Source organism: Onychostoma macrolepis, chromosome 08 (genome assembly GCF_012432095.1).
Source record: "Onychostoma macrolepis isolate SWU-2019 chromosome 08, ASM1243209v1, whole genome shotgun sequence".
In the NCBI taxonomy this organism is placed as follows: Eukaryota; Metazoa; Chordata; class Actinopteri; order Cypriniformes; family Cyprinidae; genus Onychostoma; species Onychostoma macrolepis.
The window spans coordinates 11,014,180-11,039,315 of record NC_081162.1 but is presented as its reverse complement, the minus strand read 5'-3'; the positions used below and the strand labels follow the sequence as shown (position 1 = coordinate 11,039,315).

General features: G+C 37.2%; 1 protein-coding gene across 1 annotated transcript in view; it reads right to left on the bottom strand.

Annotated features, from left to right (window-relative positions):
* The window catches only part of mvb12bb (multivesicular body subunit 12Bb), a 52,023-nt gene extending 41,584 nt beyond the window's left edge, over positions 1-10,439 (bottom strand). The window contains 3 exon segments of the mRNA XM_058785133.1: positions 2,352-2,459; positions 7,135-7,250; positions 10,341-10,439. Of these exon segments, the coding sequence (XP_058641116.1) occupies positions 2,352-2,459; positions 7,135-7,245 (219 nt within the window). The 5' untranslated portion in view covers positions 7,246-7,250; positions 10,341-10,439.
* Between the last annotated feature and the right edge of the window lie 14,697 nt (positions 10,440-25,136).

The following is a 25,136-nucleotide window of genomic DNA, read 5'->3' as shown; positions in this document are numbered from 1 at the left end:
AGCGGATTACAAAGTCATCTTTGAATATCATAGCCATTACAGGGCTTAGGGGATGTATTTTTACAGCTATGATAACAATAAAGCCTTGTGACAGACAAAAACATTGTTTTTTTTTTTTTTTTCTGATCACGGGTAAATTTTGAGATTTTGGGCTATTTGGCTTTTAATAATGTATTGTGAAAATAAAATAAAAATAAAAATCCAAAGTACACTTTTAATTGTTTATATTATTGCACTTTATCTATGTGCACATGTAGATTTCAATTAATATACATGTCTTTAATGGCCATTTTCTCAAAATTTTCTTATGCACAGAAATCTCCATTTCGATTGCACTTACACCAAACTTAACAGTTTGATTGCTTTCTATATTCTAAAGTTTTTCTTTTTACAGAAGAGCTTGTTTATATATAATGTCCTTGATTTTATATAATGTTTAATTCAGAAATCACAACCTGGCTAACACCAACCAATAGCCCACATGGCCTAAGTGACATCAGCAGCAAAGGAAAGCTGTTTGAGAGGAAGAAGTCTTTACATTTTGATTAAAGGTTATATAGTCAAATAACACACATTAATGAATCTTTTACACACTGTAATAAAATGATTTTTAGAAGTACTAAATAAAATAAAAGAGTACTGCAGTACATTGAAAACGTCATGTTTAATTCAATGTGTTACTTAATGTTTCTTTGTAATTGCTTGTGAAATTTACTAGAAATTTTTGAATGAACACTGTTTGAAAACCTTTTTTTCCCCCCGTGGGACAACACTACAATCACGCATTAAGAAAGTAAATAGGGTAAATTTAGATTTTAAGATGGGCCAAACAGTATTTTTCAAATTACTAATTACTTACTATTTTCAAATAATTAGCTGAAAATGACTAACTGAATCTGGTTATGGCCAATAATCCTCAATATTACCCAATATTGCCCAAAATTACAGCTTTGCCCAACAAACTGGTTTACACTTTTTAAAGAGAAACAAAATTTTCCTGCAGAGAGAAACATTTTTTAGACCAAAGGTTAACGTGAGATTAATGATTTACCATGTGATAAGGGTCTTGAATGTTCAACCACACGTGTGTGTGATAGGATACAGAGTGCCCTTGAATGTGGCATGAAATATCATATTTATCATGACATTCATTAGTCTACAGAATAGGGGTTTTCAAAAATGTTGATGCTACAATATAATGATTTCTAAAATATAAAAGCCATCTATATCCATTAATAAAGGTGAAAGAAAACGTTTATAAAGAAAATCGCTAGATTTTGATTTTTTGTTTTGTTTTATAAAAACATTAAAAATATTCATTAATTAATCAGTAAAAGGCATTTTGTTGCAACAGCACATATAAGAAAAAAAAGCAGATGCACTTGTGAGAAGTAACACTGAATAACAATGACCCACCCAAACAAGCCTATTTTCACCATCCTCACAAACCCTACAAGCAACCCTTCAACAGGCTAGACTCAATTATGAACACAAGGTCCATTTAAATAAATACATATTTTTTAGGAACTTTAATCCTAGACAGAGAACAAGTATAGAATGTTTTCTAAAAAGACATATGTTATTTGTTGCCTTCGCTTACACAGCAAATGAAGGAACAATAAAGGTAGGGCAGCTCAAGCTTTGCATTGTTCACGTTAAATGAAGACCGATAACCTGAACAGCATGACTGGGCCACCTGTTTCTCTTTCAAGACAGATACCTGCACATAAAAAGGCGCTCATTCTCAATTTAGCTCAGCCAAACGAGAGGTACATGTTCAAATAGTTTCAATTCACAGAGGAATCTTTTAAAATAGGTGTTCCTTTAGCAGGCATATTGGATGGCTGTTTGATGTGTCATATTTCATAAGCAAGAATCCCCATAACCAAAAGTTTGACATTTTTTGGATGTTTTCTCCATCTTTGATGAATGGCTGGGAGGTATCCAAACTGTCTACAGGGACCAGGTTAATTGAGCCAAATGAAATCGTAAACTACTAACGCGCAGAGTTGCATTTATGAATAATCATAAACCAAATTCCTTTGGGAGAACTGGAGATCATCAACAAATTTTCAAATGCAAGCATGCTGGGACTTCATACATCAAGTCTAAAAAAAAAAAAAAAAAAATCTCAAACCATTCTAAATTCAGAGTAGTATTTGCATTCGGTTTAGATACTTCACTTTAAAGGACGGAACATATTTTGAAGGAGTTTGTGATCAAAGATCTGAGCAGAACCCTAATGAGGGACGGACTGAAGCAAACGGGGCAAACGCACTCTATGACGGCGTGTGAAGAAACTGGAGAAAAACTTGCAATGAGCATGTTAAAACGTACACGTTTTCACTTACATTTTTGGAGGTGGCAGCTTGGGTGAAGCAAAGATAGCGTGTGACCTTGGATTTGAATATGCTGTCCTTCCACAGGTTGGCGTCGAAGCCATCTGTTGTTTGTGCAACCTACGTGAAAAGAAAAAAAAATACACAGAGAGGAGAATGTGCATTGAGGTGAGATCCAGTTAATGTATGGACGGTGTGTGTGTTTCCTTTTTTGCCCTGCTCTGTGCATACTTGGCTTAATTAAGGCTTGCTTGAGCTCTCACTCCATCTCATTAGAGCCCTACGCAAGTGGAGAAGAATCTTCAGCCTCCAAAAAGGGTAAAAATACCACCGGCACCCCATGGGACAACGAGGATGAGACGAGACCGCACAAAGAAGGCCTTGAACAAGCTAAATGAGACTTCATTGTGCTCTGTAGAGAGCAAGCAGTTGCCTTTCTGAAATAGGTAAAACAATTGTAGTGATGCAATCACTATTTAAAAATTTGCCACAGGATGTTAAATTAGAAATGCAATGACAAGAAGTGGAATTGACTGAATTGAATTTCAACAATCACACAACAGAAATTTCATTAGCACAACACAATTTTTGTTATTTATATAAAATATAATATAACATAACATAACATAACATAACATAATAAAGTGATCTGCTCTGTAGACGCTTCATTTAATTTAAAAATGCATATATCATTGCCTTTATTTTTTGTTTCCTTAAAGTAAATATTAACTATAAATTACAAAATATCAAAACTTATATAAACTAAATCAAATTTCTTAAAAAAAAATTGTGTATGATTATGATAACATTTAATTTATTTATTCTGAAAAATCAAATGTATTATTACAAAAATACACATGCAGCTGTTATACAAGTTGTATTTTAATTAGAATTGAAGAAAGTACAATTCTGCATCCTGCTTATCTCAATTCAACTTTAATTCAGAAACCAAACTGGAATTAAAGGAATAGTTCACCAAAAAAAATAACATTTGCTGAAAATGTACTTACCTTCAGGCCATTCAGGATGTAGATGAGTTTGTTTCTTCACTGGAACAGATTTGGAGAAATTAGGCATTACACCACTTGCTTTGTTTTGGATTGTTTTCTTACAAAGGCAGTAATGCAAAATTTCTCCAAATCTGTTCTGATGAAGAAATAAACTTATCTACATCTTGGATGGCCTGGGGGTGAGAACATTTTCAGCAAATTTTCGTTTTTGTGTGAACTGTACCTTTAAATTGCCATTTTAAATTCAGTTTTGAATGGCGCACAACTCTGAAGTGATCTTTTGTGAGGTCTTGACAGGCATACATTAAACTTTCAAAAAAGACTGACAACCTGACAGGAAAACGGACATCGAGGAAAACAGAGTGGTGGATAGAGACAGCAAGAGTGTGGTGGAGCTACAGCCTCAGCAGCCGTTGGCTAGGACGAAAGCTCTCAGGAGGAGTCTATACATCAACCACAATATCCTCCCCTCCTTCACCGGCTCCCTCCTCCCTTTACAAGACAACCCGTCCTGGCCACTTTTTCCAGGTCAGTGCCCCGCTCCTCTTGTCAGCGTAAACAAAGAGCCGGAGCTGTGAAGCCCAAAGTCAAACAGGGAGGAACCAGGCACCAAAGGAGTCTGTATGCCACCACGCAACCAGGGCAGGCAACGCAGCCTGAATGTGGAAACAGTTGCTAAGCACTGGGACTAGAAAAGGGAGAAGTATGAAGAAAACTCTTCACACTTAATCAAGTGACATTTAAGTACTAAGTCTCCTGTGCCTTGTGGTTTGTTGGCTGCATCTGTTTTGAGATTGTCGATAAAGTTCAGAATTCTAGCTAAAACTAACTACAATTTTTGTTCCTCTTTAGCTGAGTAAAGGTTGTTAATAACAACAAATAAAGTTCAAAGTGAAACTTTGATAATCAAATTTGAAACGAATGATAATCAAAAAAAACTTCAAAACACTTGCTGAAACTAGCTCTTAAAAACAAACAAATCTTTCAGCTTTTGTTTATATCTGGTTGTTGTTGTATTTGTTTGCGCAAAAACAAAACAAAATCATCCTGCTGGTTAGACAAGTGCTGTAAAAAAACTATTGATAATCAGAGTTTGAAAGCCAAAGTTTTAAAATACTAATAAAACTAACTACTTAAAAAATACACATTTGGTTACGTAAAGGTTGTTAATAAATAAACATGTTTGTTTTAACAAACAAAGTGAAACAGTCAAAATTTCAGGATTTGCTCAAACCAGCTACTGCAAAAACAAAAAGCTATGAGTGTTTGATTATATTTGGCTGTGAAAAAAGAGATAAGTACTGCTGAAAGCTGTTTATAATCAGAGTTCAAAATTTCCAAAAAGTTCAAGACACTTGCTAAATCTAGCAGCTAAAAAATTTAGTATTATTTCATTTATTTTATATTTGGTTGCACAACATTTTAATAAACATGTTCTTTTGTGCAATCAAAGCGAGATATGGACTGACAGAAGCTGAAAATTAATACTTGCTAAAACTAGCTACTAAAAGCTAGTTGAAAGATTCATTTTTATATTTAGTCATTTAAAGGTTGTTAATATGTTTGTTTGCACGGATTTGACTGTTAGAAGCCACCGATAATAGTCAAACTTGAGAACACTTAATAAAACTAGCTCTTGAAAACAGATAAATCTTTCAATTTCATTTATATTTGGTTGTATAAAGGTTGTTAATAAATAAATGTGTTTGTTTGTGCAAACAAAGTGAAACAGTTGCATCCTGCTGCGTGTGATGGAGGGAAAGGCCAAGCGGAACAGGGCCTCTGAGAACACGTTGGTACCATGTGGCGTACACCGGATCCTCAGCGCCAGTGGGCAGAACCCCAGCAACGTGCCAACCCACAGACAACCCGCCGGGGACGGCAACAGTTGGGGACTGGCGGGTGGGGCGGGAAGTGAGAGAGAGAGAGAGAGAGAGAAGAAAGAAAACGGAGGGAGAAGAGGAAAGCGGAGAGGAAGAACTCTAGCTGCCCGTAAGCTTAACGCAGAGTTGTTTAATACAGTGTTTGCTTTGTGCTTTGTTTTATTCACAAAACTTCCCCTCTCTCTTTCCGCCCTGGTTCTTTTCTCAGTGTTTTTGAGGCACACCCACATACACAACAGATATACACAAAAATTTTTCCTAGAGGCCATTGATACTGTTGTCCTAGTTTCCCCTCTCAGCGCTCTGGGATTGCTGAGAGTTGCAGAAGCGCAGCCACCCTTGTGTCAGTGCCATCTGAGTCCTAAACAAACACAGGGCACTGGTGCCAAGCTCTGTTGGAGACCTCATCCGAAAGAGTTGTTAAAATCTATCCTCAGGGTAGGCCAGAGGAAGAGGAGAAATAAAACCAAACCTTATCAATAAATTATGTTACTGCCTTTTGGGAAGGAAAGAAAATAAAAACAATTTACTTTTTATATGTTCAATTTTGAGTAAAACTGCAGTTTTACAATGTATAACAAGTTGGAAACTGAAACCAAATGCAACACGAATAGATATTAACTACAAAAAAACAAGAACTTACCAATCAATATACCTCAACACTGAACAATGTTTGATATAGGACAAGAGAAACTTAAAGGGATAGTTCACCCAAAAATGAAAATTCTGTCATCATTTACTCACCCTGAAGTAGTTCCAAACCTGTATGAATGCCTTTGTCCTGTTGAACACAAAGGAAGATATTCTGAAGAATGTGGGAAACAGAGCAGTTCTGGGGCACCATTGACTTCCATAGTATTTTTTTTCCTACTATGGAAGTCAATGGTGCCCCAAAAAAGCCTGATTACAAACTTTCTTCAAAATATCTTCCTTTGTGTTCGGCAGAACAAATAAATTAATACAGGTTTGAAACTACTTGAGGGTGAGTAAATGATGACAGAATTTTCATTTTTGGGTGAACTATCCCTTTAAGGGCTTGGACACACTGAAGCTAAAGGCCAAACAAACTAGAAGGCAAGAGAAACAAATGAGGACCAATCACAGAACAAAACTAATCTATAGATTTAACCAGATAAATGAACCAATGACAATTCAGTCCAACCCTGAACACAAAATAAGTGTGAACACACAACCAAGTTTCAAAATAAAGACATGAGTTTGTGTTCTAGCCCTAAAAATGTACAAATAATCACTGTAGGAAAATTTAAATGTCATGATATGGTAAAATGTTACAGTAAAACATTATATTACAATTAACAAGCAAATACATAAAATTTTATTGCAAAGTTATTATAAATGTAAAATGTGTGAATTACCTTGTGATTTGTAGATTAAAAACAGTAAAATTGTATGTTTCCTGATATTTTTGTCATGATTTACTGTAAAAAAAAAAAATTGTAATTTTTATTTAAAAATGCTACTTAACTTTTTTTTAATTTAATAGACAATAAATGTACTTTTACTGAAGTATACAGTACAAAAATATAAATTACAATTTAATTTATAGTGAAGATTTCTATTACTTTTAAAAAGAAAATTCATGTAATATTACAGCACTGTTAAAATTATTTTTTGTAAGTAAAACATACGGTAATGGAACTATAAAGACATTCCCAGATGCTCCATGTAATAATGACAAATTACATTTAATTTTATTTTAGTTAAACACTTATTTTTCTCCTTATTGAATTCAGCTTTTATTAGATTTTTAGATTACATTTTATGTTATTTTTTATCACATTTTTTAGTGTAAATGAAACTGGATTAATGACTCCCTATTATATTCTTGTTTATAGATTTAAGGTTCCAAATCACACACATATTTGGCAATTGCAAACTCACAATATAGTAGCCTGCTGGAGGTTCTTTCTTGGATGCCAGCACACCAATATCAGTAATGGCTTCAGGCTGGAGCTCTGCTTTACCACCAGAGATGTTCTGAAGATCTGCCATGCTTGTTGTGTGTGAAACAAACAAAAGTTACATTTACACATACGATTACAATAGTTACAATAGTTTATTTTTAATAGTAAAACAAAACAGCTCACACATCCCACTAACACACAGTACTGGGGATAAATAAAGACTAAAATACAGAAATAAAATGCAAAACACTTTGAGCTGTTGACAAGGTGTAAATTTATTATCATCAGAGCATCCATAAAGACTTTATTTTCATATTAAAACAATCTCTTATTGTGTTTCCAAGCTTTTGCTTTTTTGCTTGACGTAACTAGCTGGCAATCAGAGCACAGCTTCTCAAGTACATTATTAAAAAACAGGTTTGGCAGACAAAGACACAAGAACACAGACCCACACACATATGCACAGGTTGAATCAAAGACAGAGTGAGAGATAGAAAGATATAAATATAACAAAATAAATTCTCTCATAAAGGCTTTTCAGTACCAGACTGAACTCTCAGTGTCGGTAAACTGAATGATAGTCATTGTGCTAATAGCCGCGCGTATGAGCCTCCTAAAGCCAGGGAAACAATCATGCGGCAGGTCTCGTTTGTACACTAAATAAGCTGCACAGACACAGACAATAATACTGCTGAGGGCCCAATTAGCAGGGTAATTAATTACTGCAAACCTTTTTTCCCCTGTAATGAGCTTCAGATATATGGAGTGGGCTGACATTATGTTCTGAACTGTTTCAGATGAAATGGTTTTAGTGGCGGTTGTATATAAAGATGAGCGATCTTCATTCTCGCATTAAAGAGTGGGAGTAAACTTTTCACTGCGTAAATGCCACCAGCAAATCTCTGGAAATGAGGTAGCGCTTGCAATAGTTATGGCCTCTTCTCTATTTAGTGTTGTCTTGTACATTTATATTGATGCTAACGTATTAAAGAATGTTGTTCAAAATGATTTCTGTTAGATATGCAAAAGCATTAGGATATTCATCTAAAAAGCTTAATGCATTATGGTGGGAATTTACTAAAATGAATTGAGCAAAAGAATGGCAATCTTATTTATTTGCACTTGCTGTCTGTGTTGTTTTAGAGCATGGTTCACTAAAGGAATTACGCAAATCAGGTAAATATGCAAATGCATTCACTAAATTAAAATAAAGACACCTGAAACAGGTGTTTAAAATGGCAAAAAGATGCTTGTCTACATTGCACTATAATTTGCTAATTTACATAGAAAGGATGCATGTTTGCCCTGAAAAAAGAGATATAGCCTAATTTAAATGCCTTTTAAAGGGATAGTGAATGAATATTCTATCATCATTTATTCACTCTCATGTCTTCTGTGCAACACAAAAGAAGATAATATGAAAAACGACTTCACACAATGAAAGTCAATGGGGTCCAATTTTGTCTGGACCTCATTTAATTTTTAAAATACATTCTTTTGTATTCCACAGAAGAAAGAGTGTCATTCAGGTTTGGAACAACATGAAGGTGAGTAAATATTTACAGAATTTTCATTTTATGGTAAACTATGTTCTTAAGTGCTATATCAGTGCATTTAACATCTGGTTAAACTGGTAGTTTATTTGTAATATATTGTTTTTGTGTTAAAAATCTGAACACAAAAACATGACGCAACTGCGTAGCTCACCTCTAAGACAAAGAACTAAACAGATAAATGTTGTGGTACACCTTCAAGGCTTTGAATGATAATAGGCCTATGTTAAGACCCAGTGGACCCAACACAAATGACCGGAGACGGAGTAGCAATACAAACATAATTAGGCTCCACCAAGTGAAGTCTCCCTAAACAACAAGCCATGGCGATCAGATATTTTCTAGGAAATCTAGATCAATCGTTGTCTATTTTCGTCCCGAGATGCTTCAGCCTAATGTGTACGCATGGATCACCAAGGATTAGTGACTAGCCTATGTGGAGGGTCCTTTGCCCTTTTATTAAATTATGTTTAAAGCAACCTACTGGAGTAAATGACACAGTTATTGCATTCAATCTAAATGTTTACCGAATTTATTGCAATTATGGTTATTAAATCTACAGGATTTACTGAGGCAGCGGAGGGTCTGTGTATAAAAAGTCAGTCGGAGGGACTTATTAAGGAGAACCGAGGATGGCAAATTAGCTTATGGAGGGAGAATGATTTCTTTCTTGTGTTAATTTGTACACTAATCAATGCAGCCTTTTCCTAACTGTGCTGGGCTATTTGATTGTAAAGCAACTTTAATTGAAAAATGGAGGCCAGGCTGTCCAGACTGGGGGCGATTTTCTGTGGCACTAATGATGCACACTCATCTTATAGTGTCTTTATGTTAAAGATGAAAGAGGATGGAGCAGATCAAGCTTGCATTGCAACAGATGAAGGAGAATTAGTAAAAGCAACATACCACATGTTTGAGGACACCATCAAATCATTGCATACGAAAATACTCAGAGAGAATGAACAATGGTCATTTTCAAATCCACCTACTTATCAGCATAACATACTTAGGCCTATACATAAATTATTAACACAGGACAAATAACAAAAAATAATAAATACTATTTACCAGTACTGTTATTAAAGCGTTTTGATGTATTTTACACAGAGTTGCGGCTATATGTGAGTGACTGTTTTGATTTAATGTGAACATTTTACATGGCTAGTGTAAATAGTATGACCAGAGCTGTTTAATTAATAAAATATTACACTAAATCAAGATCACTCTATAGCCTATCATAGAAATCATGATCACATGTAAATACATGTAATACTGAGAACCCATGTTGAAACTGACTGACGTTCTTATTGAGCAACTGGACATTTTTCATTCTGTATTCTTCTAAACCTATTGTTTTTCTATAACTGTCTTTAAAAGTATTTGTTCTGTTTATACGCTTTCAAATGATTTAAATCAATACGTGTCAGCCGTTTTACAAAGTTATGAACATTTTAAAAATAAGTCCAGTTGGTTAAACGGTCATTGGAATCAGCGTTTCACTGTCGTAACTTACTGTTAACTTACTTGCGTCTTTCTTTAATCGCACGATTTACGCGGAAATACGTCGAAACGTCATCACAGTTGATCAATCTAAAGGATTAAACTATGTGAATTAGTCGTTTTTGTTTACCTGAGGGATCCAAACAGCACAGATTGCGTACGCTAATATCACTACTGAGATAACATAACTCAACCTTACACTGTCCTTCTCACTTCCGCAAGTATTACCGATGTGACAAATTATTGACTAGGACTGTTGAGGTAAGGATCAAGAGTGACACCTGTTGTATACTTCTTACCTAAAAGGAGAAGCAGATCTTTAACATATACCGTACAAATAAACTAAACAGAAAAAAAAAAACATAATAATTATAATAATTATAATATATATATATATATATATATATATATATATATAAAGTAGGCTATTGCTACATATTATTATTTGTCCAGTATTTATGCAAATGCTATCTGATGTTGTTTTGATGATATGAACATATTTATTTGTATTACGAGATAAAAGCAAGCACAGCACATTTACTTTGCAGTTTGCACGTAAAATGTTGAAGGAATTAGTTTATCAGATATAGGCTAATATTGGTAAAATAATAATATAATAATACAGTTTTAGACATTGTCAATACATGAGTAAGTAGTGAGCCTAACACTAATAAACAATATGCATTTAGTATCGTTTTTATTTATTTATATTTTTTTCCTTGAGCAGTTAGCCCCTTGTTATTGTTAGCCCTGTTGTAATGAACATGCACATGAACATGCAATGTGTGCAGTATAAATACTTATCCAAACGTATACTTTACATGTGTTTTCTGGCACTTTAATACCGCATCGATTTGGAGCATTTGGAGCATTTATGAGGTAATATGGCCTCTATGTACACACACACATGTTTGTTTTTGTGAAAAGTGGGGACATCCCATAGGCGTAATGGTTTTTATACTGTACAAACTGTATGTGTTATTGCCCTACACCAACCCTACACCTAACCCTACCCCTTACATGAAACTTTGTGCTATTTCAGATTTTCAATACACTCCATTCTGTGTGATTTATAAGCGTTTTGAAAAGTGGGGACATGGGGTAATGTCCCGAAAAGTCACCTTCTCCTTGAAATACCTCTGTCATACCCTTGTCATTATACAAATTTATGTCATCATTTGTCATTAAAATGCATGCACACACGCACACACACACACACAAGATTAAACACTAATCATTAAAATAACACTGTTCTGTTAAGACATACAAATCATTTTCTATGTTTTTATTCCTTAAATTTAGGCAAGAAACATTGAAAATTCCAGAAAGTAAATATTCCACAATACCATCCTTGCATAGTAGAAGATGAATAATCTGTGTACATGAGTAGGGAGGCTCGTATACCCTCGTGAAGCACAGCGAGGTGGAACAGATTACGCCACAGCCAATTGCGTGGCATAAGAATACATCAGTCTGCATCGTCTAATAGCAGCCGCACAGTGGCATAATCCTGATGGATTTGACTCTGTCATTGCCTTGAAATAAGTTTCAGAGAAGAGAAAGAACACAGAAACAACAGCAAAAAGCATCTGTTATCAACCCAGTGTTCTTCTGGAGCTAATAATGCACAATAAGATCAAACACACAGGAACTAAACAAGATTTAATGAACATAATAAGGTAATGAGACCTCTTACGCTCATCATCATTCATGGAAAACTGACAATGAATCAATGCCCGTTGCCCAGAGCAGGCGCCTGCCGCTAGTGTACACTACAGACGTGTCAATGAGAGACTAATGGATGCCATCTCAACTGAGACTTGCTGTGTCAGTTTGGCTCGCAACCAAACCGCCCAAAAGCTGGAGAAAGACGCGTGGCAGATAGCGAGAGCGCTACATGTGTTTCATGTCAGAGCATGTATACAGCACCGAGGCACGTCAGGTCACGCTACAGCAGTGCCACCTGCTAAGTTTCGCTATGCGTAGTGTGATATAATGAGCCTTTGTCAATATTTCCAAGCCCGTTGAGATGCTAAAGAAGCATGCAAGTCATCCCGAAACAGTACGGCACTGTACATAGTAAAAGCTATTTCTTTGGTAACCGTACAGCAGCTAACACAGGCTGTCAAGCGATATCTCACGCACTTTCTGCAGTACAAACATCTCCACTAACTCCCCGAGCTGTTCTCCTTCATCCTGCTGTGTTATAGTGTCAGCTGAACTTCTCAATGTCACACCTGACTCTCCTGACAAGGTGGAAAAAAAAGACTACAAGCTTTCCTCTAACACCTCAGCTAGATTTCACAGACAGGCTGAAGTTGATGAAATAAAACGTGGAGTGTGGAGAGATGTTTTCAGAAGGAAGGAGGAAAGCGGGGAAGTGGCACACCTGTTAAAGTAATGGTCTAATTATGGAAAAGGTGGTGAAGCACTCAGCGCGAAACAGTCAGCGATCAGCATTCTCACACTAACTGTGAAAGCCGTCAGCCATTATGGGCTGGTTTTAATGCGCGCCCCGACGCATGCTGGGGATTTGTGGGTAAGATGAATGATGCCCGCATGTGTGAACGCATGTGTGTGTGTGTGAGATGGGGGTGGAGATGGTCCGCTGAGCGATGCAGATGGTACATGGGAGGGGGGATCATTAGATATGAGGGTGCTTTGTTTGCAGCGCTGCAATTCTTACATTCCAATAAACCGCTTCTTCAGGTCCAGTAAATGCCACCCGTACAGTTCCCTTTCACGGCCCTAAACTTCCTACAAAAGAAAGGTACTGGATAATAAGGAGTTGCAAAATTCATATAATCCTGTTTAAATGTCATGGGGCTCAAGCAAACAATAAAATGGCATGTTTACATCTATAGAACATGTGCTATGGGAATCTGCGGCTTTAGGAAGTTCCCAAATTTCTGGGAATGCCCATCATGCACAAGTTTCTATGCATCCCATGTGGAAAATAAATGTACTTTAAATGTAATGTGTCTAGCTACTAACAAGTGTATAAAACTCTCAGATCTGTTTAGAGCATTTTATCACATGCAAATCAATTTACACAATTCGTCAGATTTTCACAGTAAAGTAGTGCAGAATATGCTAAAAAGTTTGCAGATTTCTTATTCCACATCCAGAAGCCCAAACAAGAGTTCCTGCATCCCCCTCCGAGGAGATGACACTGACAAGATAAATGAAATTAGCCACTTTCTCCACCTGCTCTCCACCGAAGGTAAGCGGGACTCTGCGTAAATGATGCGGCCGACTTTGGTCTTCTGTCCACTGATTCAAAGTCCGGCGCTGGCCGCTTGATTTTCTAGGGCCATAGTGAGATTACGTAGGGCAGTTTTGGGCCAGGTCAAAAATGACAATATCATCGGCAAAGTCGAGATCGGCAAGGAGTATGCCAATGTGTAGCCAGTCGATGGAACAGCAGCAGACGAAGTCAATGACGAGCAGGAATAGCATCTGTGGTAAGCACGCAACCTTGTCGTACGCCAGTTTTTATCACTAAGAAATCCGTTGCCCCTTCTTCCATCCATACGCAGCAGTGAGAGCCTTGGTACAGGTTGCGAAAGATGTCAACGAATCGAGATGGGATTCCATAAGCTATCCATAGGCTATCTTCCATAGAGTCAAAGGCCTTGACAAAGTTGATAAAGTTCAGTGAGATCCAGTGTTGGTATTTCATACAAGAGTCTCCATTCCCATATTCCAGCTTGATTACTGATATGCTGCCCTCAGTCACATAGACAACACATATTATAACATATATACTTACAAGCCAAAAATAGGCTGTTCTTATAATGCTGTGGAAAGCACAGAAAAAGAATGAATGAATGAATGAATTTATATAATGAAATTTTGGTACGTTGTTGGGTCGCCTCGTGTATATATATAGAGCGAGAGAACAGACACATACTTTTGTTATCTTAATCTTAATCGTCTACTTTACTGCATGTTTTCCAGCAGTAATTTTCTTAGATGTTCAGGGAATGTTTGATGCTGTCAAGCCTTAAGAAAAGCATTTGAAAAAAGCTGCAAATGCCTCTCTTCCATACATGTGAGAAAGAAAGGTCATTGCCTGTGTTTTCTAATTTACCAACACTTGTCTGGGGACCTACGGAGATGGAGATTTCTTTGTTACCAGGCAGTGTAATAATATCCTCATCTCGACCTGGGAAATCTACAGAAGCCCTGGTGACCTCCGTCTCCACGCTCAAGCCATTACTTGCGGAAGACTGAAAAATCCGCCACGCACGCTTCAAATATGATCCCCTCCTCGCTCCCTTGTCCCCCCTTTTACTAGCAAGCATATGAAAAGGCCCCGTGTCTCTTGAATAGCTTATAATAATGTGTTTTAAGAAGCGCAGCCTTACTGCACCCAGAGGACACAGCCGAGTGCCTGGATGTAATATCCATGTATTTTCTGCAAGTAATTAAAGGTCAGTTTGGGTTAGGCTACAGTTGCCTGGCTGGAGAGAAGCACTCCTGCTCTCTTTTCCTCTCATCAGCTGTGATGCTTTGCCAAATGTGATTACGTCTTTTTTAAGCCATCTGTTTTCTTGGCACTAGCAATGCATAAGTTAAAAACGTACCCTTATTGCTATTATCGAATACACCATCGCAACTCCGTTGCCTTTAATCAAGCAAGCTATGGTGTTCATTTCAACGCTAATGTAATAATGCTTAAGGAGACTAAACGGTTTGAATGCTGTTGCGAAATGATTCAATTACATTTATCAGGACTCCACTCAAATCAAAATTAATGTGGACTCAACCTGGCATAATATTTCCCGACATCCTCATTGTTTGATCTTAACCTGAGTTAACAAGGTCAGATTTGCGACCCTGACTCCAGCGGAGGCCACCGATACTCTTTTGCTGATAGATTCAACTGCCAACCTTGCCTCGGTCACACGCACACTGACATCGCACACGCAGAACTCACGTATTCACACACACATACGCACACTCGCGCTCCAGCGTCTGGCAGGAGGTCTGGCTCGCTTCGACTGGCTGCGCCTCGCTGCCCTTGTGCAGCGGTGTGCCAGTTGTGCCTCCCCCCCATCGCTGCGAATGCCACCATCTGGTGAGCCACGTGGACATCATAATCTCCCCTTAATTACATTAGCGCCGCAATCAGTTACTGCATTACAAGGCCCGGCGAAGAGCTTTTAAATCTTGGAGGAAATCATAAATAATTGCACTAAGTACCCGGCGCCAGATGTGCGTGCCAACTTGGCGGGCATGAGATAAATAGTGCCCCTGCCGATGACGCTGTTCAATATTGGTGGGTTTTTTTGGACGGTGTCATCCTTTTTTAGCCTTTGCTCTCTTTGCTCTCTCTCTAGCTCCATCATCCCATAGTCCTCTTGGCTCTCCTCTCTGCCGCTGGCATAAGGAATAGCAAGCGCTTATCGTCCATTACGGTTACGCTGCTGGACCTGTTGCTGCAGTTTTGCAGAGCAGTGAAGAGTGGTCATCTGGATATGATCAAGTATCATGTTCTTTGGTTGTAAATAAAGTTGTTTGGGGAAAGATGGTATTTATTTGTTTTGAACAAATTTTGGTGTTGTCGTCTGTCATTAATTTGAATTATTACATCAAAAGTGCTTTCATGCATTGCTGCCTTGTCTCGCACCTCATCTGTGTTGGTTTGTGTCATGATCACAAAAAGATGTTTAATGTCTAAATGTTCTGAGGGAAGGGAAATGCCATTGTTAAAGCTGCGATGAAGTGACAGATATTTTCTTTTCGTGGCGTACATCTGAGCTTAACATATTATCAAAAAAGTGGGTGTTGCACTCAAAAGTGGAGGCAGATTTAGAGTTTGCAGGGGTTCAAGCAGACTAAATAACTAAAGAAGTCCTGCATATGTCACCAGAGAGAAGTCTGTTGTTTTCACAGGAAAGTCTAGTTATGGCATTTTGATTAACATTACGAGTAAAAAATAAATAAAAAACTATAACACTTTAGTATAGGGACCAATTCTCACTATCAACTAGTTGCTTATTAGCATGCCTATTAATAACACATTGGCTGTTTATTAGTACTTATAAAACACATATTCAGCATGACCATATTCTACATCCCTAATCCCAATACCTAAATTTAACAACTACCTACCTAACTATTAATAATCAGCAAATTAGTAGTTTATTAATAGTGTTAATAGTGAAAATTAGACCTTAAAGCGTGTGACCAAAAAAACAAATTCATTCATAATATCTAATCTGAATATATGTAATGTAAAATCTATAATATGCATTTAGAAACTAGATAGGGTGAATTTTCATTCCTTGTTGACATTAAACATTACTAGGCCTCATATACTAATAATTAATATAATCTGCATATTTATACTTATGCAGCAGAAGTTCTCACACAAAACTTCAGATGGATTCACAAAAAGTGCATACATTTGTAAATGTGTTACCTTCATTCTGATCTTGATGATTATGGATTATTGTAAATAACAGTGTAATAATAATGATAACAACAACAACTTTAATTTATGTAGCATCTTTAAACGTGGCTTTAAAAAAGTAAAAAAGAAAAAAAAAACACATGGTACGATATCAAAATCAAATGACATAGATGAAAAAAAAAAGATGAATGCATCAATAAAACAAAACAAATGTCAATTAAAAGCCATTCTAAAATAAAATGTTTTAAGGCTGAATTTAAAAATACCTAGGGATTTTTCTTCCCTAATGTCAGCACAATTTTGGGGCATAAGAAGAGCATGTGGCCGCAGCAAGTAATTTGCACAAAATGCACCTATATATATATAATTATTATAGAAATAATATAATAATTATTATATTCAAATATATGTATTAGTGTTTCTGTGTAAGTGTTTCTACATGTGTAAAATGTCCACAGTTCACTAAATACAAATAAAATGCAAACTTAATTTAGAGGTGTAGCACAAAAAGAGGTGCTACAGTGACAAATGGTCAATTATACAGTAAACAATTGTCTTTTCTAATTGCTTTCTTATCTCTCAGTTTGCTAATTGTTTAGAATAACAACAACTATCCAAATTCGTCACTCGTCATTTTTAAAGTCCTCATGAACTATAATGTCTGGCAAGAGGAGGCAGCGCGGAGAATGATTCATTGGACCTGAATCGACTGATTCACAATTAGTCGCTTATTGTGAAAACACAAACGACTGTAGCATTCATCATATTCAAATGAGACAGTAAAATAAATGATGCCTGTGTTTTGGGTGAGGAGCAGACTGCCTTTGGCATTTGTGAGTGGGAAAGAAAGAAAGAAAGAAAGAAAGTCTATGTGTAGGAGAAAGTGATGTTGACCTGTTCATTTTCATTGCTAAAGCAATATGGCTCTCAATTATGAAACGGATTATAATTCACTGTTAATTTTATTCAGCTCTTTTTTCAGCCATGATGACTAAGAAATTAATTTTATACATTTAGCCTAGTGTATGTACAGTGTATGTGTGTGTGTGTGTGTGTATGTGTGTTTGTGTGTGTGACCAGAGGCACTTTACCTCCTCTCATTTGCTTTCATTCCAAGCAGACCCTTGTTAGAACAAAAACCAGAGGGGGTTGACGAAGGAGAATTCCAGGTATTGACTAAATATATCTTTTCATTTATCATAATTTCTCCTTCCCACTTTGTCGCAGCTTCACTGTTTAAGGAAGATGGATGACACAAGATGTTGTCTTGCCTTTCAGACTCTTTCTGCTTGGGTAAGTGTGTCCAATGCAGAATTATTTTGCCAGTTTATTACTCTCCAGTAAGCGGCTGTCACTGTGTTCCCACTCGTGTCACTTCCTGTTCTAGCCTGTGTAAGGGCTTATCTGAGTGGCGTCAGCTGTCAGATGGCTTGTCAACCATTGTGGGTCTATAGAAACATAGCTGCAGTGGATCCCAATTGTAAATCAGCATTTAAATGGAGCGCACTTTTAAATATTTGTGTTTTTCTGGTCTCTTGAGCCTCATACATTAGGCTCTGCGTTTATGAAAATAGACAGTTATTTTTAGCGAACACTAAAATCAATAATTCTCATCTATCAAGACACCGGAGCATGTAGAGGTGGATGTTTAATAGCTTTATGTGGCTGGTGTATTGTAAACTAATATTATTGATTCACAAATGCGGCATGTCCAAGTGCCAGTCATCCAGATGGCAAGATGCCAAAAAAACTTTAGTTGTTGGAGTTGGATAGCAACCCTTGTGAAGAAGAAGTGCACTTTAGCATACTTTTAAAAAGAGTATTTATTACGGAAATATTATGCTTTAAAAATGTCCTTGTACTTTAAAAGAAAATACTTAAGTATGAACTGAATGTAATATTTTCAGACATAATTTCATCTTGTTTACAATAAAGGAAAATGTTATTATAGTTTATATTATGGTTTGAATTTAGATTAAAGGGTTACTCCACCCCAAAATGAACATTTTGTCATTAATCAAATTTGTCGTTCCAAATCCGTAAAAGCTTCGTTCGTCCTTGGAAAACAATTTAAGATATTCTGGATGCAAACCAGGAGGTTTGTGACTGTCCCATTGACTGCCAAGTAAATTACACTGTCAAGGCCCAGAAAAGCATGAAAGACATCATCAAAATAGTCCATCTGCCATCTATCACTTATATTGACCTTATATTGAAACCTGTATGTCATGTGTTTAAATATATGTGCAATTGCACATTTGTAATGATGAAGTTACAATTAAGTCCATTTAAAATATAGCCTATTAATTTTAAAAGTAATATCAAATAACTATAATAAAGTATAAAATTATATTTTTTTAGAATTTTAGTCAACACATGTAAATAAGTATACTTCTTCAAAGCTTGACAAAAACGATATAAAAATAATGATTTAAAATGTACTTAAACATTTTTACAAAATACTTTTTAAAAGAGAACTCTAAACTGAATGTTTAGTCTCAACTTAAGTAGCCTTTTATTTCATTAATATTAGATTATTTTAAAAGTAATTCTTTTTTTAACACTTAAGACTTGGAGGACATTCAAGATAATTTAGCGCACTTCTTCACAAATCTAATCAATTTGAGAATCTGATAACTCCGATTCAGATAGTGATTTGAAACATACAAGTTGCAACTTTGCCAAGTGTAAATGTACGTGGATGTACAGAACATATTACTTCCCCAAACATTAGCATTAGCATCATCACAGAAGTAAACAGTGGCCTGCTGTGTATATCCAATCGGATAGATATCCAATCAAGATGCTGGAAGTGTAAACCGGCCAATAAATACTTTACACAAGTTTGTTTTTACTCTTAAATTATGTATAACATCGAGTCTGAAAACTGCAGTGTTGCCCTTAAATCCCTCCAGTGTCCCCTGTACTCTTTCGCCCTGTGCCACAAGGGCAGCCATTAATATCACAAGGGGACGATTCCCCTGGTACTGTGACTTATGAGAGGGGGTCTCGCTCGCTACTGTGACACAGACCGTGCTGGAGTGGAGAGTCGTGGAAAACGCTGACTTCCTCATAAACCAGACATGAACCCCAACCATCTGCTACACCGCTAGTTACCTTCAACTACTGGTCTTACTGCTATCACCTGTAATACTTCATCACAGAGCAGCTCTACAGTCAGCAGTTCACAGCACCCAACTTTTATTTCAACTCCTAGCATTTTTTGAGTGCACCTGTTTCTCTCAGAAGGTCAGGAACTACTGTGGTTAGCATGTGTAATATAAAGTTAAGCAATGTTTAGCATTCAGAGCTTGGATTTTCAGCACACACACAAATTGTTGTTTTAGGTTTTCAAGAAAATACTATTGCAGTCTTTCTATTTCAAAATTTCACATTTAATGTTTCTTTGTATTTAATAGTGAAATTTAGTAACAATTTCTGAGTGAAAACCGTCTCTACACAGATGGGTTGGGTTGGTTTGTTTGTACTGTGCTTAATTACCATATGTTTAGGATTGCCACCTCAGAAGTCTTGGTTGAAAACGACCCCATTAACTCAAACTGGCAACTAGTCCAGGATATTTGTCACTGAAAGCTTTACTTTATTGGGCCTCAACTCTGCCAAACTGCAATCCATTACCGAATCAAAAAGCAGTAACATTTGGTAGCCATAAATCTATCAACAAAACAGAGACAAACAAATGCTGAATGAAAACACAATGGCTACAAAATAAATGCCAGAGGTTTAGTCAGGGCCATTTCTAGCCATTTTGACGCCATAGGCGAAATCCCTATTAGTCCCCATCTACATACAGTATATATATATATATATATATATATATATATATATAATTTCTTTTTCAGACATCAGTTTCTTGTCACATTTAAATTGGTTGTCATAGTAACGACACTAATTTGTGGAAATTCAGCACATTCTGAGTTCCACAAATCTGAACGCATTAGGCCTATTTGTAAATTGACTGTTAAGATAAAACATTTTGCACAATTTATTATATGTGATACCATTATAGCCAATGGATGCCTGTATAGCTCTATGTAACAATCCCTAGTTGCTAAGAAATTGTCATCACACATAAATTAATTTTATTACATTTGGATTTGGATACATGTTTAGATATTATCAATGGCTACTTTTTGACTTTATCTGTTTTTTTGTTCAATTGTTTTGTTGTTGTTGTGTCAGTTATTGCAATATTATTTCAGTCAAACCTATAGTTTACCCCAAACTACATAGGCCTATAAAAGCCTGATCAGTGACATAAAAGTAATCAGAATGCAGCTAGTAGCTATTTTATTACTCATTGACCGGTGAACTTCCCCTTTAAATAACGTGACGCTCTTCCACTATATGACGCTACTCCCTTTAAGCGCTGTTGGAAGCAAATTAATTTTTATTTTATTTTTTCGGAAGCGAATTAATTGATTCAGCATTTCGACACTTCCGTAAGGATGCATTACATTTGACAAAGCGGTTTAAGTATGTATTGATCTTAATTGTATTGATTTTAATTGGCTGTAAAAGTTTTATATGGGAATATTACACAACACACTGAACCTTTAACTATGCATTGGCGCAAAAATGCACACCTTTTAGACCAGTTTCACATGAAACATGATTTCTCGCCTGCCACAAGTACTGCCTAAACAAAATACAGATTTTGTGCACTTTTTATGTACCAATATCTTAAATTGGCCTTGTGAACTTGCATCGCAAAAAAAAAAAAAAGCCTTACCTTGCAAAAACACGGACAGAACCCATTGATCTAATGGCATTGTTGAGCGCTCCAAATCCAAATGCAAACTTTTCATGCAACAATCAGAGGCAGCAATTGACAGCGCTCTGATCCAATGGCATACAGGCATCATCAGAATGACAGTACTCTAGCCCAATGATGTTGGGGGATCCAGTGGGGGCGGCAATCATATTTCAGGGTGTCCGTGCCACCCTTGATCACAACTCTGTTAAAATGTAGCGGCAGTACGTGTGCTCATTGGCGCCCCCTCCGGCTGGTGGCGCTCTAGGCGACTGCCTAGCTTGCCTATGCCTAGAAACGGTACTGGGTTTAGTGGCTGTTCACCAATAAACTCAAAAGGAAACTTTGTTCTTTTTCTTTTTTTTTTGATATAGTACTTTCACCAGGGTTGCCATGTATTCACAACAAAACCTGCCAAATGGCTACTCAAATCTAGCCCAAAACTAGCCCAATCCCGTTTCGAGGGGAGTTCCCCGGTAAAAATCGTGTTCCAGGGGTTAAATACATGTTATTTTGCAAGGTTCCCCAGGTAAAATTTGCATTTTAGGGGCTAAATATCACATTATTGGGATCGTTTAAACCCGCGGACATGAAAAACAACCCACGGCAACAGTGTTAAAGTAGCCCAATTCCACGGGAAAAACCGCAGACTTGGCAACACTGACTTTCACATTAAGACTTAATTTATTTATTTTCTATAATTAAAAAAAAAAAAAGTATTTGTAACTATCTTTGTCACAAAATAAATAAATAACTTGAATAAAGTATATAAAAATCATAAAATGTACAACAATTTCTTTTTTTTTTTTTAAACCAGTTTTCTATTATTTTCTATCACAAACTTTGATATTATAAAATCCAAAGTGAGTTTGACCTCACATAGCATATAATCTTTATCACACACAACAGTAACGATCCCAAATAGTCTGTCCATTAGCATTGCATTTAAACACTAACAATGCCATATAAACTCACACACAAACATTCACGCACATCCGCACAAATCCACCCACTCAGACTATCCGTAACCCCCTTCCCAAACTCGCCCAACATCTTCCCCTCGGCATTGTGTTATTTCCATTATTATTAATATCTGCCAGCTTAATTTTCATCCCTGTCATAACGTGACAGCCTAAATGACTAGAGACAATCGCTTATTGATAACTTTCCCAGCAAACCTGCCACTGGAGCCAGCTGATCGGGCTGCTCTCTCACGCTGCGGGCGTCTCACATGGTTGAGATAATGGGCCACTGCTCCCATGCTGAAACAGATTGAATGTGCAGTCAGTCACTGTCTTACTGAATCATACTCCAGTCTATCAGACAGACAGACTTGGATTATCATTTTACAGAGGTGGGGGGAGAAAGAGAGCCAGGGAGCGGGAGAGAGACAAAGATACCGTGCGTTATGTCATTCAATTTTGTGTTCATCCTGGTTTCACATTTAAGCCCAAGACATCAGACTGAACGTGTTAAGTGAGATTCCAATATTCGATATTCAATTCCGTCTCCAAATTCCTGATTTGTGATAAATGTCTTCCTCTGTCAAGTGCCCCGTCACTCACATCGGTGGAGAAATCTCTATTATGATAGCCGACATTGCTTGACTACTCTGTCAAAATCAAAGTTAACAGATCGGGTGTCAATAGGACACCATGCATCCGCTCGCTCACTCAGTGTCAAACCTGAGAGCCTGTATGACACATAGACAGACATTTCTACAGCTACACAGGTCCAAAAATGTCAGTCTCAGCAGCAGTTGGCTGGACTGGACCAGTAATGGACCGGTTTTCCGCTAGTGTCAGGACTGAGGTGATGTACCTTCTGCCCTGACAAGTTTCACTGAGAGAAAAAAAAAAAGTGCTGACTTTATTAAAGATAAATAAACTGACAAACAAACAGACCGTTAGACTCTGTCTTTGCTGAAATCCAGGGGGAAGTTTTTGAAAGTTTTACCACACCATAGCCAAAGGTGATTAATAATACATTAGGATTAGAGAACCAGACTGGATGTGAGATTTATGAGAAATATGGGAAAAGAGCACAAAAACAACAAAAGAATACTTTATATTTATATAAATGTATGTAATATGTATATAGTAGCTGGACATTTGGAGGAAAACAACTGCACTTTACTCCTTGTCAGCCTCTTCGTTATGAAAGAGGAAGTTTTTATTTTATTTTTTGAGAGTCGAGAGGAGCTATGAGAGGGAAGTAATTGGCACGGAGGTGTAAAATTCCCTCTCTTCAGTGCCAGCTGTTTAAAATATGGATGGTGTTGTTTGGGTTTGTTGGTTTCTGTTGGATTCTGCTGGGGTGTGTGGCATATTACTCTGACCTTTTTTCAAAACACTGGAGAAGTAAACAAAACTTTACAATGATGGTTTCTCTTGTGGCCTGAAGAAGTTTTTGAGAGATTGTTTTTTTTTTTTAAGGTTTTGCAAGCTCTGACTTGTGGTAGCTGCTCAGTGAAGCTCCAGGTTTCCTATAAAATATCCAAACACTAATTGAACAGACTGGGGCTTTTAAACACAGGATAATTGGCAAAACACAGGTGCAGGGAATGAACTAATCAGACAGGGAAGAAACTGGGTCACGGGACACATGGGAAGCAAAAACACACCAAAACAGTCCAGGGGCGTGACATTATATATATACAGTGGGTATGGAAAGTGTTCAGACCCCCTTAAATTTTTCACTCTTTGTTATATTGCAGCCATTTGCTAAAATCATTTAAGTTCATTTTTTTTCCTCATTAATGTACACACAGCACCCCATATTGACAGAAAACACAGAATTGTTGACATTTTTGCAGATTTATTAAAAATAAAACTGAAATATCACATGGTCCTAAGTATTCAGACCCTTTGCTCAGTATTTAGTAGAAGCACCCTTTTGATCTAATACAGCCATGAGTCTTTTTGGGAAAGATGCAATAAGTTTTTCACACCTGGATTTGGGGATCCTCTGCCATTCCTCCTTGCAGATCCTCTCCAGTTCTGTCAGGTTGGATGGTAAACGTTGGTGGACAGCCATTTTAGGTCTCTCCAGAGATGCTCAATTGGGTTTAAGTCAGGGCTCTGGCTGGGCCATTCAAGAACAGTCACGGAGTTGTTGTGAAGCCACTCCTTCGTTATTTTAGCTGTGTGCTTAGGGTCATTGTCTTGTTGGAAGGTAAACCTTCGGCCCAGTCTGAGGTCCTGAGCACTCTGGAGAAGGTTTTCATCCAGGATATCCCTGTACTTGGCCGCATTCATCTTTCCCTCGATTGCAACCAGTCGTCCTGTCCCTGCAGCTGAAAAACACCCCCACAGCATGATGCTGCCACCACCATGCTTCACTGTTGGGACTGTATTGGACAGGTGATGAGCAGTGCCTGGTTTTCTCCACACATACCACTTAGAATTAAGGCCAAAAAGTTCTATCTTGGTCTCATCAGACCAGAGAATCTTATTCAGGTGTTTTTTTAGCAAACTCCATGTGGGCTTTCATGTGTCTTGCACTGAGGAGAGGCTTCCGTCTGGCCACTCTGCCATAAAGCCCCGACTGGTGGAGGGCTGCAGTGATGGTTGACTTTCTATAACTTTCTCCCATCTCCCGACTGCATCTCTGGAGCTCAGCCACGGTGATCTTTGGGTTCTTCTTTACCTCTCTCACCAAGGCTCTTCTCCCCCGATAGCTCAGTTTGGCCGGACGGCCAGCTCTAGGAAGGGTTCTGGCCGTCCCAAACG